Here is a 15,539-nt window from a genome sequence, read left to right on the forward strand (position 1 = left end):
TGCTGCCATAGGAAGGGAAACCCTGCTCTATTCACAAAGGCACCATCATATTGCTAAGCCATGTACCACAGGACTGTGTCTGCCCAGAGAAGGTCCTCCATAGCAGTAGAGGCCCTGAATGAAGGGCTGAAGGAAGGGCTAGAGGAACTGTAGATGACTAGACTGGAGGAGAAATGACAGGTATGTTCATGGCTTCAAATAACCACATCAGTGTCTACCTAGAGAGCAACAATAATAGCTAATATTTCCAGACTACTTACTAGTTATCAGAAACTGCTAAGTACTTTACATGACTTTTCTTGCTTAGTCTCAACAAAAACTGTAACAGCTGGATAGTATTTTATCCTCAGTTTGCAGATAAGGAAACTGAGGCTCAGAAAGCTCAAAGGCAGAAGAAGGGACCTGGCCCCTGGACATTTTAATTGGACCTTGACTCCTCTGGTTGGGCTTGATGAGTTTTGCAGAAATCATTCACACCTCTATCCTAGAAGCAAAAATAATGAGCTGCTTTTAATTTCCTCGACCTCTAAGGATTCCTTTTATAAATAATCACTCAGGAAGGATTTGAAAATCCTGCTGATCATCTGAAGACTGCCGCAGAGCCCCATCCGCTTATAAAAATGGAAATTGCCAGCACTGTAAATGGTTTCCCTTATGGTCAATATTTAGATTTTCCTTTTTAGAACTTTAAAATAAACATTGACTCAGGCAAAATGTCACTTTTTCCCCTGGACAGTCAGTCTTGATACCCACCTGAGGAGCAGACAGTGGGTTTCTCCTTCTGAGTTACGTTTGTGTCCCCTGTGTGTAGTGAGGGCTGTGCGCAGTGACAGAAGGGGGACAGGGCCTGCTGAGATGGTGCTGCCTGGGAATCTGCCCTGCCTACTGAGCAGGGCAGGGAGGGTCACTGTGAGGGTTAGAGCAAGGCCTTTAGTTTGCTTTTGTTGTTGGAGATAAAATATTCAAAAAGGATTAGGAAAAGAATCTGACATCAGAGTTCTATCAGAGAATCATACAAGTCTGAGAATATACAATTAGGAAGAAATTTGAAATGTCTGAGCCACATTGCTAAGCCTTGGGAGAAGTCCTTCGGGAGGAAAGGGACACTGACATGAAGATGGAAACTGGGAGTCAGATGGCTGAACAAAGTATATTTATTAAGCTTTTACCTGCTGTGTGCCAGATGCTTTATAGTTATTCAGTCTTCAAAATAGCTACAGGCTTATTATCCCCATTTTATAGATAGAGATATTGAGGCCAAAGATGTGTGATTGGTCCAAAGTTACACAGATGCTAAGTGGTAGAATCAGGGTTGAAACCTAATGTCTTTCTCCAAATATATACAATTGGCCTACATGCACATGAAAAAATGCTCAACATCATTAGCCACCGAGGAAATGCAAATCAAGATGGCAATGATATCAGTTTCACAGCCACTGGGATGGCTTTAGTCAGTAAGGCAGATATTAACAAGAGTTGGGGAGAATGTGGAGAAACTGGAACCCTCACACACAGCTGGTAGGAATGTGAGTGGTCAAGTACTTTGGAAAACAGTCTGATGGTTCCTCAAAAAGCCAAGTAGAGTTACCAAATGACCCAGCAACTCTACTCCTAGGCATATACCCAAGAAAATTGGAAGCATTGTGTCCACATAAAAATTTGCATGTGAATGCTCATAGCATAGTCATTCCTAACATGAAAAAGTGGAAACAGCCTACATGTCCATCAATTGGTAAATGAATAGGGGTGCCTAGGTGGCTCAGTCAGTTAAGCGTCCAACTTCAGCTCAGGTCATGATCTCGTGGTTCATGAGTTTGAGCTCTGCTTCAGGCTCTGTGCTGACAGATCAGAGCCTGGAGCCTGCTTTGGATTCTGTGTCTTCCTCTTCCTCTACTCCTTGCCTGCTCACACTCTGTCTCTCTCTAAAAAAATAAATAAACATTAATTTTTTTTTAAAAAGATAGGTAAAGGAATAAGCAAAATGGGGTATATCTAAACAGAGAAATATTAGTCAGCAACAAAAAGAAATGAGGTGCTGACGACTGCTACAGTGTGGATGAACCTTGAAAACATGATATACGAAAGAAGCCAGTTTCAAAGTACCATATACTGATTCTATTTACATGAAATGTCCAGAATAGACAAATCCACAGGGGCTGAAAGTAGAGGGGATGATGACTAAAGAGTATGGGGTTTCTTTGGGGAGGTAACAAAACTGTTCTAAAATAGATGGTGGTTATGGTTGCATAACTCTGCAAATATACTAAAAGCGATAAAATTGTACACTTTCAGTGAGCTGTATGGTATATAAATTATATCTCAATAAAATCTTAAAACAAAAAGACGTGTTCTGACCAAGTTCAGTGCTGACCACTGTCCACTGCCTCACGCAGACCTATGCCCTGCAGTCAGGCAGAGCTGGTTTGGGTCCCAGCTTGTCTACCCAACTAGATTGTTCTAGTTTCCTCAGACAAGACCCTTCCCTGAGCCTCAGGGTCCAGCTCTATGAAATAGGGGTCAGAGAGTAAATGCAGCTAAATGAGGCAGTGCACAGACAGCATCTAGCTCAGCATCTGTGCACTGCGTGTACCCTATTTATCTTGGTCATGATCAACATCTGTGTAAGATTAAAAGAGAAAGAAGGAAAAACTAGCAGGAATTATTCCACAGCAAAGAGATAACACAAGTGAACATTTTGGTGGATTGTTTTTCTCTTCACAACACAGCAAAGTGTCTTTTTATCCATCCCATTCCATCAATATCAAAGAAACAGCCACTCTAGAGAGAGAGAGAAATTTTAGGTTTCTTTCAAAAGTGGAGTTTCTCCAATACCAGGAGCCAGAAGATCGATCTCCAGGGGAGGGAGGAGTCTCTGAAGGCCTGGAGTCCCAAGCTCTCCAGCCTGCAGCTGACCTTCCCGGCTCCCCCTGCGCACGGGTGCTGAACTTACATTGACTCAAGCAGCTGCATGTACTGCTCGTCTCCTCGGCCTCCTTCCACCTCATGGTCCAGCTTGAGGATGATCTCATTTTCAAACTAAAGCAGTAGGAGACGAAAAATCAATAATAACAACATTAGAAGGCTGAATGTTGAAATTAGTCAATTTGTTATTTTAGCCAAAGCTTTAGGGAGCACCTATCATTTCCCAGCGTTTGTGCCCAGAACCGGGAGTGCAAAACGGAACGGGATGCTGTGCCTGCTTTTAGGAGTTCCCAGAGTACGGGGAGAAGAGGAGTGGATGATAAGTGCTGGAGAGAGAAGGAGGGAGGGGAGGGAGAGAGTGACCACGTGAAGGAAAAGGGCATTTCAAGCAGAGGACACAGCGTGTGCAAAGACGTGTAGGTATGTGACAGAGCACTGTATCTTCAGGAAGCGGCATGTTGTCACAGACAGCTGTCTGCCTAGCCTTCCCTTCTCCATACTTTGGTGATCACGCTGGCCCTAATCTTAGTCCTGGGGACACAGATGAGCTACCCATACCTCCCTAGCTCCGGGTGTGGGCATGTGACCCAGGCCTACCTCTTAATCAGTATCTTTCATCATCTAGACACTAAGATTAATAAAGGCTCAGGCTGAGTAAGTGAGACTCAGATCCAAGGCTTTGCTGAAACTCTTAGCAAAGAGTCTGTCTGCTCAACATGAAGATGGAAGGCTGTAAGCCTGAGGCTGCTGGAGATGGCCATAATAGAAGAGCCCGCCTGGAAATGACACCAATACAGAGGAGAGTGGAAAAGGGGAGACAGAGAAAGACTGAGCCCCTGAGCCCATCCATACTTGAAGCTCTCATAGGTACATGAGCTGATGCCTCAGAAAGTAGACTGGTGGCAACTGTAGTGGTCAGAGATCAGACTAGGTAAGTGACCTGAACATGAGTATGTACCTATAGTCCCAACATATCTTGGTACGTGAAGCCAGAGAGTGTTCCATCTCCCCATTTTCACTCTCAAGAAGCATCTCACCCAGTTCAGCTCATGGCTTACGCAATGTTTTGAAGGGCCATACTGTGTCGCTTTTCATGGCTAAAATGTAAAACAGTTTGTACTTTCAATAACATGCCGTGATGAATCCATCCAAATCACCCAGTCTGCTTCTCCTCAGTTTTACCATTAAATACGAAACTGGCATCTGGAGGAGGGAAGAAGGCCCTTGGCAAAGGTCACCAAGGTCTAGGGAGTCTTTGGGTACTCCTGGCTTCTTACCCAGCCTCTCTACTCTCAGACCTTAAAATCTCTCCATGAAGTCTGGAGGTCATATTTAAGGAGGATCATGTCTAAGGGTGATAATGCATGAAAACCAGCCAGCCCCAGATTGGTTCCACTTCACTAAGTGTCAGGTATTATTACACATGAAGAAGTATGTGTAATGCTCTGTGAATGGCAGAGACCTTTTGGCAGGCTCCTTCCAGTGCACAAAGGATCAAGCCCAGTCTAGTTGGTTGGAATCTTTAAGTGATGAAAGGCAGGGGCTGGATTCACTTTTCCCTCAGCTCACATCTGTGGTGCCATTGTTCCCTCACTTTTGTGTGCTGAGGGCCAAAAGAAAGGACAAAAAGCTTGTGCTGATACAGCACAGATGAGAAAAGTTCCTGTGAGTTTCCTCAGTCGGGAAAGATTTATGGAAGGAGATACAAAAAAACCTGGAAGACAGGTAGGATTGTGATAAATATGAAAAGGAAGAGCATTCTGGGTAGGAGGAACGGAGTGAGCAAAGGTTGTAGAGGTGGGAAAGTAGAGAAAAATGAGGAGAGCAGTTAAGAAAGATCAGAGTTCAAGAAGAAAGAAAAGAAAAAAAATTAGAATGAAGACCCAGATGGGGGCCAATCTGATGAGGGTCTGGACTACCAGTCTACACACGAATCATGTACCTTACATGATGCATTGTATTAAGCATCTTGTATGCATCAAATATTATCCAGACTTAAGGGTTGGGGCTATCATGATTAGAGATGTCTACTGTGCCAAGCTTGGGGCAGGAAGTAATACAGCTAAAGGACTGCAAGCATGGGCTCTGATGTTAGACCATCTGATTTACATGTCTGCTCCATTCCCTCCACCATCTTAGGAAAGCTATCAGGTCTTTCTAATCCCACTTCAGAGTTTATATCAGGCATCAGGGGTTGGCAAACATTTTCTGTAAAGGGCCAGATTGTAAATATTTTAGTCTTTGTGGGTTAGTCAGTCTTTATTACAACTACTCAGCTCTGCTGCTGTAACACAAAAGCAACCATAGATAATATATAGACAAATCAGCATGGCTGTATTCTAATAAAACTTTATTTACAAAAACAGGTAACAGGACAGATTTGGCCTGTGGACCCTATCAATATAATAGTGGTCCCTACCACATGGGGTAGTTAGGAGGACTGGAGGAGACTTTATATATAAAGCACCAGGGGAGAGCGTAAACTCAAATGTGCATTGGGTTTGCTCATCTGCTTATGATTACTGCTAATGTTATTGTTATTACTGCTGAATGTTACTGGAAAGCAGCTTTATGGGAGAAAAATAGCATGTTTTCCTTGTCTGAGTTGTTCAGTGTTAAGTGTTGGCATGATTCCTCCCGATGCGATGAACTTTCCTTTAGAGCAGAGAAGTGCATGGGGTAAATAAGCACTTGTCACAAGGTCACAAAGAGCCTGCAGGGAAGGAAATTACAGGGTGCCAGGGGCTGTGCAGAGCTGGATGACGCTGTGCCACGCGTGAGCCCTTCAGGCCAGGTCGGAGAGCGAAGGTTTCAGTCAAGCACATCCCATGACAGACGCCGGCCCGTTTTGTTCCCAAGCAGGCACTGTGCGCAGGAGCGGCTATGACCACAGCCTTTGGCATCCAAAAGACTTAGTTTGAGTCTTGCTTTGACTTTTCTCCCCACTATGTGATCTTGGGAAAGTTAATAAGCTTCCTGAGGCTCAATTTTCTCATCTATTACGTGAGGATTTAAAACAGCACCTACTGGGGCACCTGGTGGTTCAGTTGGTTGAGCATTCAGCTCTTGATTTTGGCTCAGGTCATGATCCTAGGGTCATGGGATTAAGCCCTGCACCAGGCTCCATTCTGAACATGGAGCCTGCTTAAGATTCTCTCTTTCTCAGGGTGCCTGGGTGGCTCAGTTGGTTAAGCGCCCGACTTTTGGTTTCGGCTAAGGTCATAATCTCACGGTTTGTGAGTTCAAGCCCTGCATTGGGCTCCACGCTGACAGCATGGAGAGTTCTTGGCATTCTCTCTCTCTCTCCCCCTCTCTCTGTCCCTTCCCATTTCTGCTCTCTCTCTCTCTCAAAATAAATACACTTTGAAAAATGAAAAAAATTCTCTCTCTCTCTCTTCCTCTGCCCCTCCCCTAATGGTATGTACATGCTTCTCTCTCTCTCTCTCAAAAACTTAAAAATAAATTAAAAAATTAAAAAAATAAATAAATAAAACAGCAGCTACTTAGAGTAGTGTTGGGAGAAGTTAATGGGAAAATACACGGGAAAGGCTAGCGTGGTACTTGGCACATAGTAAGTGCTCAATAATTGTTATCATGACACTGTCAACATTGCCATTGCCAACAGTATCACCATCTCAGTTAGTCTTTATGATAGCCAAGGGAGATAGATATCCTAATTTTTATTTTTTAAATGAGGAAACTGAGGCAAAGTGGAATCTTTGTCTTGGGTTTCAAAGCATGGATGGACTTGACCTAGAGCAGGCCCAAGGGTCCAGCATATGCTCTCACACATACACTGTGCCATGCCACTGTGCAGAGCTTAAAACAAAGGTCTGGCTCCTCCAAATCAATTCTGTTTTCTCCACAGCTGCACAGCTGCATCACATTGTTGACTCCTCACCCCACCCCTGCAAGGGGGATATTTGTTAAGGAGCATCTGCAGGTTACTTTCGCAGAAGTCAATGCTACAGAGGCCCACCAGGAATCTTAAGAGACCCTACTCAGGAAAAAGGAAGTGAACCCTAAGAGCCCAGCCCTCCTGAGTGGGCCTCCCTCCTCCAGCAGAATGACTCATGCAGGCCTCACGTTTGCATCATACCTTCCCCAAATTGCTTTTGTGACCTCCCCTTACTACTTTAGAATATCTTGGCTATTTTCCTTATTTGTTTGCCTAGAATCCTGCTGAAGTGTGAAATTTAGGGAACAAGAGCCCTTCTTCAAATGTCTGGTTCTGACTTTGACTTCATATGGGAGGGGCAGAGATAGTGTGAAAGGCCAGGATGGCAGAGTGATAGGGATAGAACTGGCACCATTAAGTCAGCCTGTGGCCTCCTTTGTTAGTGAAATGCTGGTTGTCTAGGGGTGGCTGGAAGCAGACTTGGGGGAAAGCTGGAGAAGATAGTGTCATGTGAGAAGGGATGCTTTAGGGAGTCAGTGCAGCTTCCTAATTTTCTTTGAGTTATCTTGTCTCCGCCTGCTCCAGATCATTGCCTGTGGAGCTTGGGTTTGGGAACCTATAATGGTATTATGGTATTCATTTTACAGATGAAGAAGCTGGGCTTGAAAGAGGTTAAATAACTTACCAAATTTATTCAGCCCACAAGCAGCAAGTCTATCTAACTCCAAAGCACACTGGCCAGAACACAGTAGGTGCCCAGTATATATTTATTGAATTAATTGTTCTTTTCTTCATTATATTCTAAGCCATCTGAAGCACCCCCTTACTCTAAGCCAAGACTCCGTTTCAGGGGATCTGCTCAACTGATATCTCTGTCCATTAATTCATTTATCGAGCAATTATTGAGCTCATGCTGAGTCCCAGGTGCTGTTCTAGGTGCTATCAAATGCTGTTACCTCTTCCATCTCTGAGAGGAGTTTTCTCTAGGACATCTTGCCTGCTATGGCTCAGACCCTCAGGCTGATTGTGCCACAGTCCTGTTCTACAATCTGTAAAATAGGCAATCACTCTCCTCAGTCTCTAGGCCCCAGGACTCTGACTCTTTACCACAATCTTCACCCAGATACCCCAAAACCCCTCCCTGCACAAAAAATTGGCCAGGAAAACAGCTGGTCTACCCAGCCTCTGGGGATTACCCAAGCAATCATCAGCTACCCTCATTACCCTAAATGATGAAAATATTCACTGGAATGTTCCTCCCTGTGCTAAGGTTTTTCCTCTGAAATGTGGAAGGATGCAGGTCTAAATGCTTCCATTCATCCTGGGAACATTGACATGGTTCTCACCCACACTCATGACAGGCACTTGACAAGTTCAGGAATGAGAGACTAGCCTTGGCCCCAGAAAATCTCATGGTCTTGTGATAGAGAGAGATCTATGAGCAGATCGTCATGCAGTGTGGGTCAAGTGATATGCCTGAGCCTCACTTTGGTAGGTCAAGACACATTTCACACTGACTGGGCATGAATGTGGCAAGCCAATGCTCCTTTTGCCAAAACTGTCCTGTCCATTGCCCCACCAAGGAGTAACAGTGTGCCAGGGATGGGACATTCAGTCTGAGTCACAGGATAGGAACCCCTGAGATGGTCTTGGGTGAAGTGCTGTACTTATGAGGGGTAAAGGTTATCAATGAAATGCATCAGCTATCTAATTTGGGCTACAAGAGAAGACAGGGAAATCTGGCAATGAAGTTGCAAAAAAAACTCAGAGCAGAGAAAGAGATTTCCCCAGAGCCTCCTTTTCCCCACCCCCACACCCCCTTAAGCCCATCAGTGTTTAACCCCCTCCTGTCCCAGTTCCAGCCCATGCACATCCTGCTTGAGCCCATCTGTCTTTTGCATCCAGATGAACCACTGCCTCCGGAAGCAGGAAGGTCCATCTCAAAATGTGAGGCCTCAGCTGAAGGATGAGTAGAATCTCTTCAGGTGAAGAAGTCAAAGGAAGAGCCTGAGCAAAAGCAGGGCGGCAAGAAAACCACAAGATGTTGTGTCCCTGGCCAGAGGCAGGGGTCCTGCTAACTTTTCCTTTGGGTTCTGCTATTTCCTTTAAGAAACTCAAATTTTAGAAAGGAAAGCCTACCTGTCACCTTCTAGAAACCTAGTTTTTAGCTGATAATTTTGGCATCATTCCCTAATGCGAGTTTGCATGCAAGACCTCCTGGATTTCAGACCCAGTGCTGGGGTTTGCTCTGGATTTGGCCATCAGGGCTGCTTGGGGCTCCTGGGGGACTGGCATCTTCCTTTCCTGGGAAAACCTTCATGGCTGCTTACTCTGAACCAAGGAGTCGTGCCTGGATCTGCTCACCCCACAGCTGAGTTCCTACCAATCACACCAGCTGGTTTTTTCATGGGAAGCTGCCCCATTAGTCAGCTTGATTGTGCTGTCTCTTTTGATAAGGGAGAAATTAAGAGAAGCAATTGGGGAACATTATTACGATGAACACATGCTTCGAGTGAGGAGTCCAAGGATGACCCCCATTCATAGAAAACAGGTGGGTGGATGTCATGGGGATGCCACAATAAGGAAATCCTTTCAGGAAAAAAAAAATCACATTCAGGCAAGCCTCTGAAGGCCACCAAATACAACTGTCAGGTTGTAATCCAGAAATGACGGGCTTGCTTGTTTTTTAAACATTGCATACCATCAGGTACTTGGAGTGTTTCCTTTGCACACCTGCCCCTAGGACATCTTCTGAGCCAGCTGGTGCACACGCCTCTGGAGGGTGTACTGATCTGAGGGTAAGTATGATGCCCTTTATGTCACATTGTGTGCCCTCTACGTGTTTCCAAGCTTCACATAGTTGGCGTCCCCCTTAAAAGTCAGCAGATTGCAAACTGCCTTCAATACCCAATCCAGTGTTTTACCTTCTACTCCCCCTTATCCCAACTGGTTGGATATGGTATCTTTCTTTATCTGAACTCCTCAACCTGATTTCTTTTCAGGCTCTTTGCTGAAAGAGGGGACAGCTGGTCACTAGCCTTTCTGGGACTAGAAAGCTCCTGCTAATTAATCCCTGGGCAGAAGAGTACTATCTCACACTGATATCATCAGAGCTAACTACAGATCTTTCTCAGCTTATGATGAGGTTATGTCTGATAAACCCATTGTAAGTTGAAAATATAGTTAATTCAAAAATGCATTTAATATCCCTAACCCACTGCAGCCCAGCCTACCTTGAACATGTTCAGGACACTAACATTAGCCTATAGTTGGGCAAAATCATCTAATGCAAAACCTATTTTATAATAAAATGTTGGTCAGCTCATGGAATTTACTGAGTACTTTACTGAAAATGAGAAATAGAATGGTTATGTGGGCACAGAATGGTTCTAAGTAAATCTGTTGTTTACCCTCATGGTCACGTGTTTACCCTCATGGCTGACTGGGAGCTGTGGCTCACTGCTGCTGCCCAGCACACGGCAGAGAATCTACTGCCTACCACTAGCTCAGGAAAAGACCAAAGTTCAAAATTCAAAGTAAGGTTTCTACTGAATGTGTATCACTTTCACACCATTGTTAAGTCCAAATACCATAAATCGAACCATTATAAGTCGGGGACCACCTGTAGACTCTTTTTCTCCTTAGAACAATGTTTTCCAAAGTGATTGGCAGAATGGCACATCCAATTGATGTTTCTTACACAAATAAGTTTGAGAAACTGGGCAGGTCTGTTTACTGTGGAATGCCTCAGTGCTTTGACTATGTTAATGTGCACTGGAGATCTCTAAGAGGGGTTACCATGTGCAGTGGATTCCAAAGGTATTTAATTTCCAAACCCTCTTCCCTAGAGCATCTGGTTGGATTAGTGCTCTATGGAACATATTTTGAGAAAGCACTAATGAAGAGGATGCCATTCATTCTTTCACTCAGGCAACATTTACTGTGACAATACCAGGGACGGGATGATGCAGTGGGCACAGCACGGTTTGGGGACTGTAGCGACTTGTGTGTTGCAGCCTCTACCCCACCTCTTTGTTGATGTGTGACTTCAGGCAAGTGACTTCACCTCTCTAAGCTTCGGTATTTTCATCTGTAAAATGGGTATCATAATGCTACCTAACTCTCTATAGGGTTGCAATAAACAAGATCACAGGAACTAATGCATGGAAAGTACTGATGGTGTGCCTGATACATAGTAAGCACCCAGTTAATGGCAGTCATTTTTGTCATCATCATCATCATCACCTTTATTAGATAAGGTTGAGGAAGATGCAGAAAATGCTCAGAAATGAGTACAACACAAGGCAGTATATAATCATCATACCTCAGACAGATAAAATGATGTAGGAATGGAGAGAAAAGGTCTCTTAAAGGACACAGGACTGCACTGGACTTTGCAGGATCAGTAGGAGTTCAGGTAATGGCAGGCAGAACTGTGAACATGGCAGAGCGTAGAAAGAAGGAGAAATGCATGGAGGAGGACATTGACGGAGGTAACCCAATTCACGTGAGCTGCAGGAAATAGCTGGGGAACAGGTGGGGGGGTTGGGGAACGAGGTAGGCATAATGGCTGAAAGGGCTGAGTGAAGAGCAAGGAAGGCCCCGAATGCAAGCATAAGGGTTTGCACTTTACTGGGTGAGGATTAGAGAACCAGTAAGCCAGAGAGGGGAGAGATCTGTAAGGATTTTAAGGAAACACAGTTTGGAATCTGTTGCTTTTTAAGTACCTGTCTTAAGGGGAACTGTTGGGTGGCAGGAGATGGTCTCGAGTAAGAGGCAAAAACGCTGGGGGAGGGGGAGAAAGAGCCTGTAAGGGGTAAAACCAGGTGGGAAGGTGTGGCGGAGAGGACAGCGGGGCAAGATTTGAGGGAACCGCGACAGAGGCAGTCTGACAAGACTTGAAGACCAACCTTCCTGAGCTGGGTGAAACTACAGAACACTGCCAGGAGCCTGTTGTGGAAATGGGTGCTTATTCCACTGTCAGAAGCTTCTACAGTGACTGGGCCCAGAGAGCGGTCCTCATCCTTCAAGTCTGATGGGACTTTTAATGAAAACATTTGGCCAATGACACTTGCATTGCACACAAGTTGCCCACTCCCTCCATGCTGGGGAAAGCCTCCTACTGCCACCGCAGATCCACAAGTCTCTCCTGAGCAACAGGCCTTTGACTCCATTCGCTGTCATTTTCACTCATGGCTGAGTGTGACTCCTGGGAAGCTCAGCTCCTTCTAGACAATATAGAGCCTCCAAGTTGTCCCAGAAGAGAAAGAGCTGGGCAGAGGCCAGCGTGAGATGAAGGCAGGTGGGAGGGGCGGGCTCTTTGGACACACCTCGAGGGAACTCTTAGGTAGGGAAGTATGGTCCTTGTACTATTGAGAAAGGGACCAAGCTGATACCCAGGAAGAAAGCACATTTTCATCTTGGCCTTGGGCAGCAAAGCATGATAAAATAGTGACCTAATCCAATCTGCCAGCTCATTCTGGGCACATGAATAATGTCCCTTGCCTACTGTCAAGCCCCTGAATGAAGCCCAGGCAGATGGAACGAGGATATCATTATGGGGAAATGGGCTGGGGATTAGGGAGGATGGCATGGGTTTTCAGCCTCATTTTTTACCTTTTTGAAATCCCCACTCCTTTGATATTCACACAGCATCATGTCGAAGAAGATTGGTATGGTGGCTTTCCGGAGCTCAGCCTCAGGGATAAGTGTCATCTCTAATATAGGTCCCACCATGCCTGGGATGAAGCAGATTTTGTTCTGGCCTGTAAGAGAAGAGGGACATGGACACATAAAGCAGTTTTCATGATGCACAGATCCTCCTCAGACCAAGCGTGTGGAAAGAAAAAGAAGGGAGGCAGAATAGTAAAAACAATAGTTAACACATATATGGTTGTTTATGGGAGCCTGGCACCATTTTGAACACTTTACATATATTAACTTCTGTAAGAGGCGCATGCATCATCCAGAACGAGCTGTTATTAAGGATAATAACATGGGTTTGTGGAAAGCATGTCACTGCTTACAAGGGTTTTCACCTGCATGATCTCCTTGGCAAATGGAGCCCTGATGCAGTATGTTGGTGACGGTCAATCACAGGGATATTTGAAACTATGCCTGTCTACATCACACACCATGTTTCTGAGATTGGAAAACATGCTTTTACCAACTATTTCATGAAACAGGAAAAGCAAAATTTGCTGCTAAGAATCTGCTACTAATAGTATGGTCAGCGGAATAGTGAAGCACTCCCACACCCTTCCCCTTGAGGGAACAGTATGGCCAATGCAATAGTGAGTGGAATGGTGAGCATTCCTGTGAACTGCCTGTTGCTCTTGGCATTCTAGCTACACTGGCCTGCCTCCGGTGTCACAAACTCACTTTGTGTCCTTCACTGCCAGGCCTATGCACACAGTGCTCCTTTGTTGAGAATAGTTTTTCCTGTCTGTGCCCCAACACCCCCATTGCCACCTGGCTTCCCCTGGAAGGGTCCCACTGGATAGATATGTTGAGAAAAGCCCCCAGAGCATGCCTTCCCACCCCAGGTAGGTCAGACCCTCTGCACTGGCTTCTTGTGTTGTGCCTTCTCCCCCAACTTTGCAATTATGGCTTTATTTGTGAAATAATATGATAACTATCTGCCTCCTCCATTTCACGAGAGTAGAGACAATGTCTGTTCTCACTGTTGTACCTATGGCACTGAGTACAGGACATATTAGATGCTCAATACATGTCTGTTGAATGAGGAAATCAATTTCCTGACCTAACTAGCTATATGACTTGGATATACATCTTTATAAAAATGCAAAAGCAATATGTATACACACCTGTTGAGAAGACCATGTGAAAATATACCTGTGTATACTTAGCACAGAGCCTGGAAGAATCAGCATCTAGGGGCACAAGTAGTGTGGCACAGTGGTTAAGGGCACTGATCCTGGAGCTAGAATTGCCTGAATTTGTAAACTGACTCCACCATCAACTGCTGTAAGATATTAGACAAGTTGATCTCACCACTTGGGGCCTCAGTGTCCTCACCTGTAACCTGGGAGAATAAGAGTATTTATTTGATAGGCTTGTTGTGAAGAATAAACGGATTTTTACCAAGTGCCCAGGACAGTGCTTGGCATGTGTCACACTTTACACAGTGTTTGCTACTACTGTTCTGGTGTGTGGCCAGAATGAACCATCAAGGGAAGCCTTGTTGAGCCAGAACTAAGCAGACTACTCAGAACACACACGAGAGAGGCACGGTGAGGGGCACTTAGGAGTTGCAGGGATTTCCCGGAAAGCGAGGGCAAGCGTATCCAGGTCACCCTATCATCAAAGCTGATGCTCGGGTGTTCCATCAGCGGCTGCCACCTCAGAGCCTCAGAGCCCAACCTAGAGCAGAGAGCTCCTGCGGGCGCAGAAACTCGGGTGGTATGGCGCACAGCCTGGTGCTGTTGCTTTTGATTAAAGTTCAGACAAGGAGCCAAGAGGGAAACTGCAAGAAAATGAATTTTCATGTAGCCTAAAATGAGGCTTAATGCTCAAGTATTTCCCCAGAATTCAGATAAAAAAGGCATCATCCTAGGACTACCTTCGGCTAGTGAGAATGAAATGGTGAAGTCAGGCTGAGAGTTTTGTGAAATATAAAGACACTTTTTCAGGATATCCGCTTCATTTTATGATGCATTTGGATTACACTTGAGCTTCCAGTCTTCGTTTTGGCCCAAATAGAAAAGAAAAAAAAATTGTACATTGTAGCAGGTTTATAGTAATTGCTAATCTAGGTTTTTGATTTCGTCCTTCAAGATCCTTTAAACCCACAGTGGGGTTTTAAAATTCAAAGTCAAGTGCAATAATAAGTAGAAAGTAAATGGGAAACTGTCAGATAAGCCACCACGGAATGGAGAAATTGCTTATGCAACAAAGGCCTTTAGAATACTGGAGGGCATTGGGTATGATAAGGATATATTTAAGATGGTTTAAAATAAAGAGCGGACACGCTGTAGACCAGGGATTTCTTAGATACTTTTGACCTCCATTCTTTGCAGTCAGTTGAAGAGATGTTTGGAAGAATCGGGGAAATGGAGAAAGATGCTGATCTCTAAATACAGTGTGAGCTGAATGCCCCTTACAATGCTCTGTGAAGAAATTTTATTCATTTACATCAAAAGCAGAATTTCAGCACATTGGATTTTGTGTTCAAATAATCTGAATGTGTGCATATGTGTGTCTTTATACACACAGACACGCACACATGTGCACACATACACACACACACACACACACACACACACACACACACACATTTGTAGTTAATTGGATGCAAACTCATTTGGAAAAAAAAAAAATCCTCATTCAAGAGACACACCTGCTGCTGTATTCCAAAAAAGGCAAGGCAAGGAATCAGTAAGAGGGTCTTTTTTCATATAATGGAAGCTGAATCTCACTGAGCACAGATACCAATTAGAAAAGGCTTTTAAAGTGCCAATAAGCCAGCAGGATAAATCCACATGCCAAATTACATAGGCTTTGGGAAAGGCTCTGGTGGTAATGAGAGCGCAGAGAAGAGCTTCGGTGTGTGGGTGGAAAGGAGTCCTGTGTGTTCTCGGGCCTGGGTCTCTAATCTGTGCAATGGCCTCATCTATCACACCTCTCAGGAGGAGACTGCTATCAGGGCACTAAGAAGATGACCTGACAGAAAAGGAAGAGGGAGGAAGGGAGCGGGGAG

The 15,539-nt window shown here is 44.8% G+C and overlaps 1 protein-coding gene across 1 annotated transcript in view; it reads right to left on the reverse strand.

Annotated features, from left to right (window-relative positions):
- Nucleotides 1-15,539, reverse strand: part of DOCK2 (dedicator of cytokinesis 2) — a 416,930-nt gene that overhangs the window by 46,757 nt on the left and 354,634 nt on the right. The window contains exons 33-34 of the mRNA XM_003981290.4: nt 12,437-12,585; nt 2,951-3,036 (exon numbers count right to left, since the gene is read on the reverse strand). Of these exons, the coding sequence (XP_003981339.1) occupies nt 2,951-3,036; nt 12,437-12,585 (235 nt within the window). The remainder of the gene's footprint in view (nt 1-2,950; nt 3,037-12,436; nt 12,586-15,539) is intronic.

Source organism: Felis catus, chromosome A1 (assembly GCF_018350175.1).
Source record: "Felis catus isolate Fca126 chromosome A1, F.catus_Fca126_mat1.0, whole genome shotgun sequence".
Lineage (NCBI taxonomy): Eukaryota > Metazoa > Chordata > Mammalia > Carnivora > Felidae > Felis > Felis catus.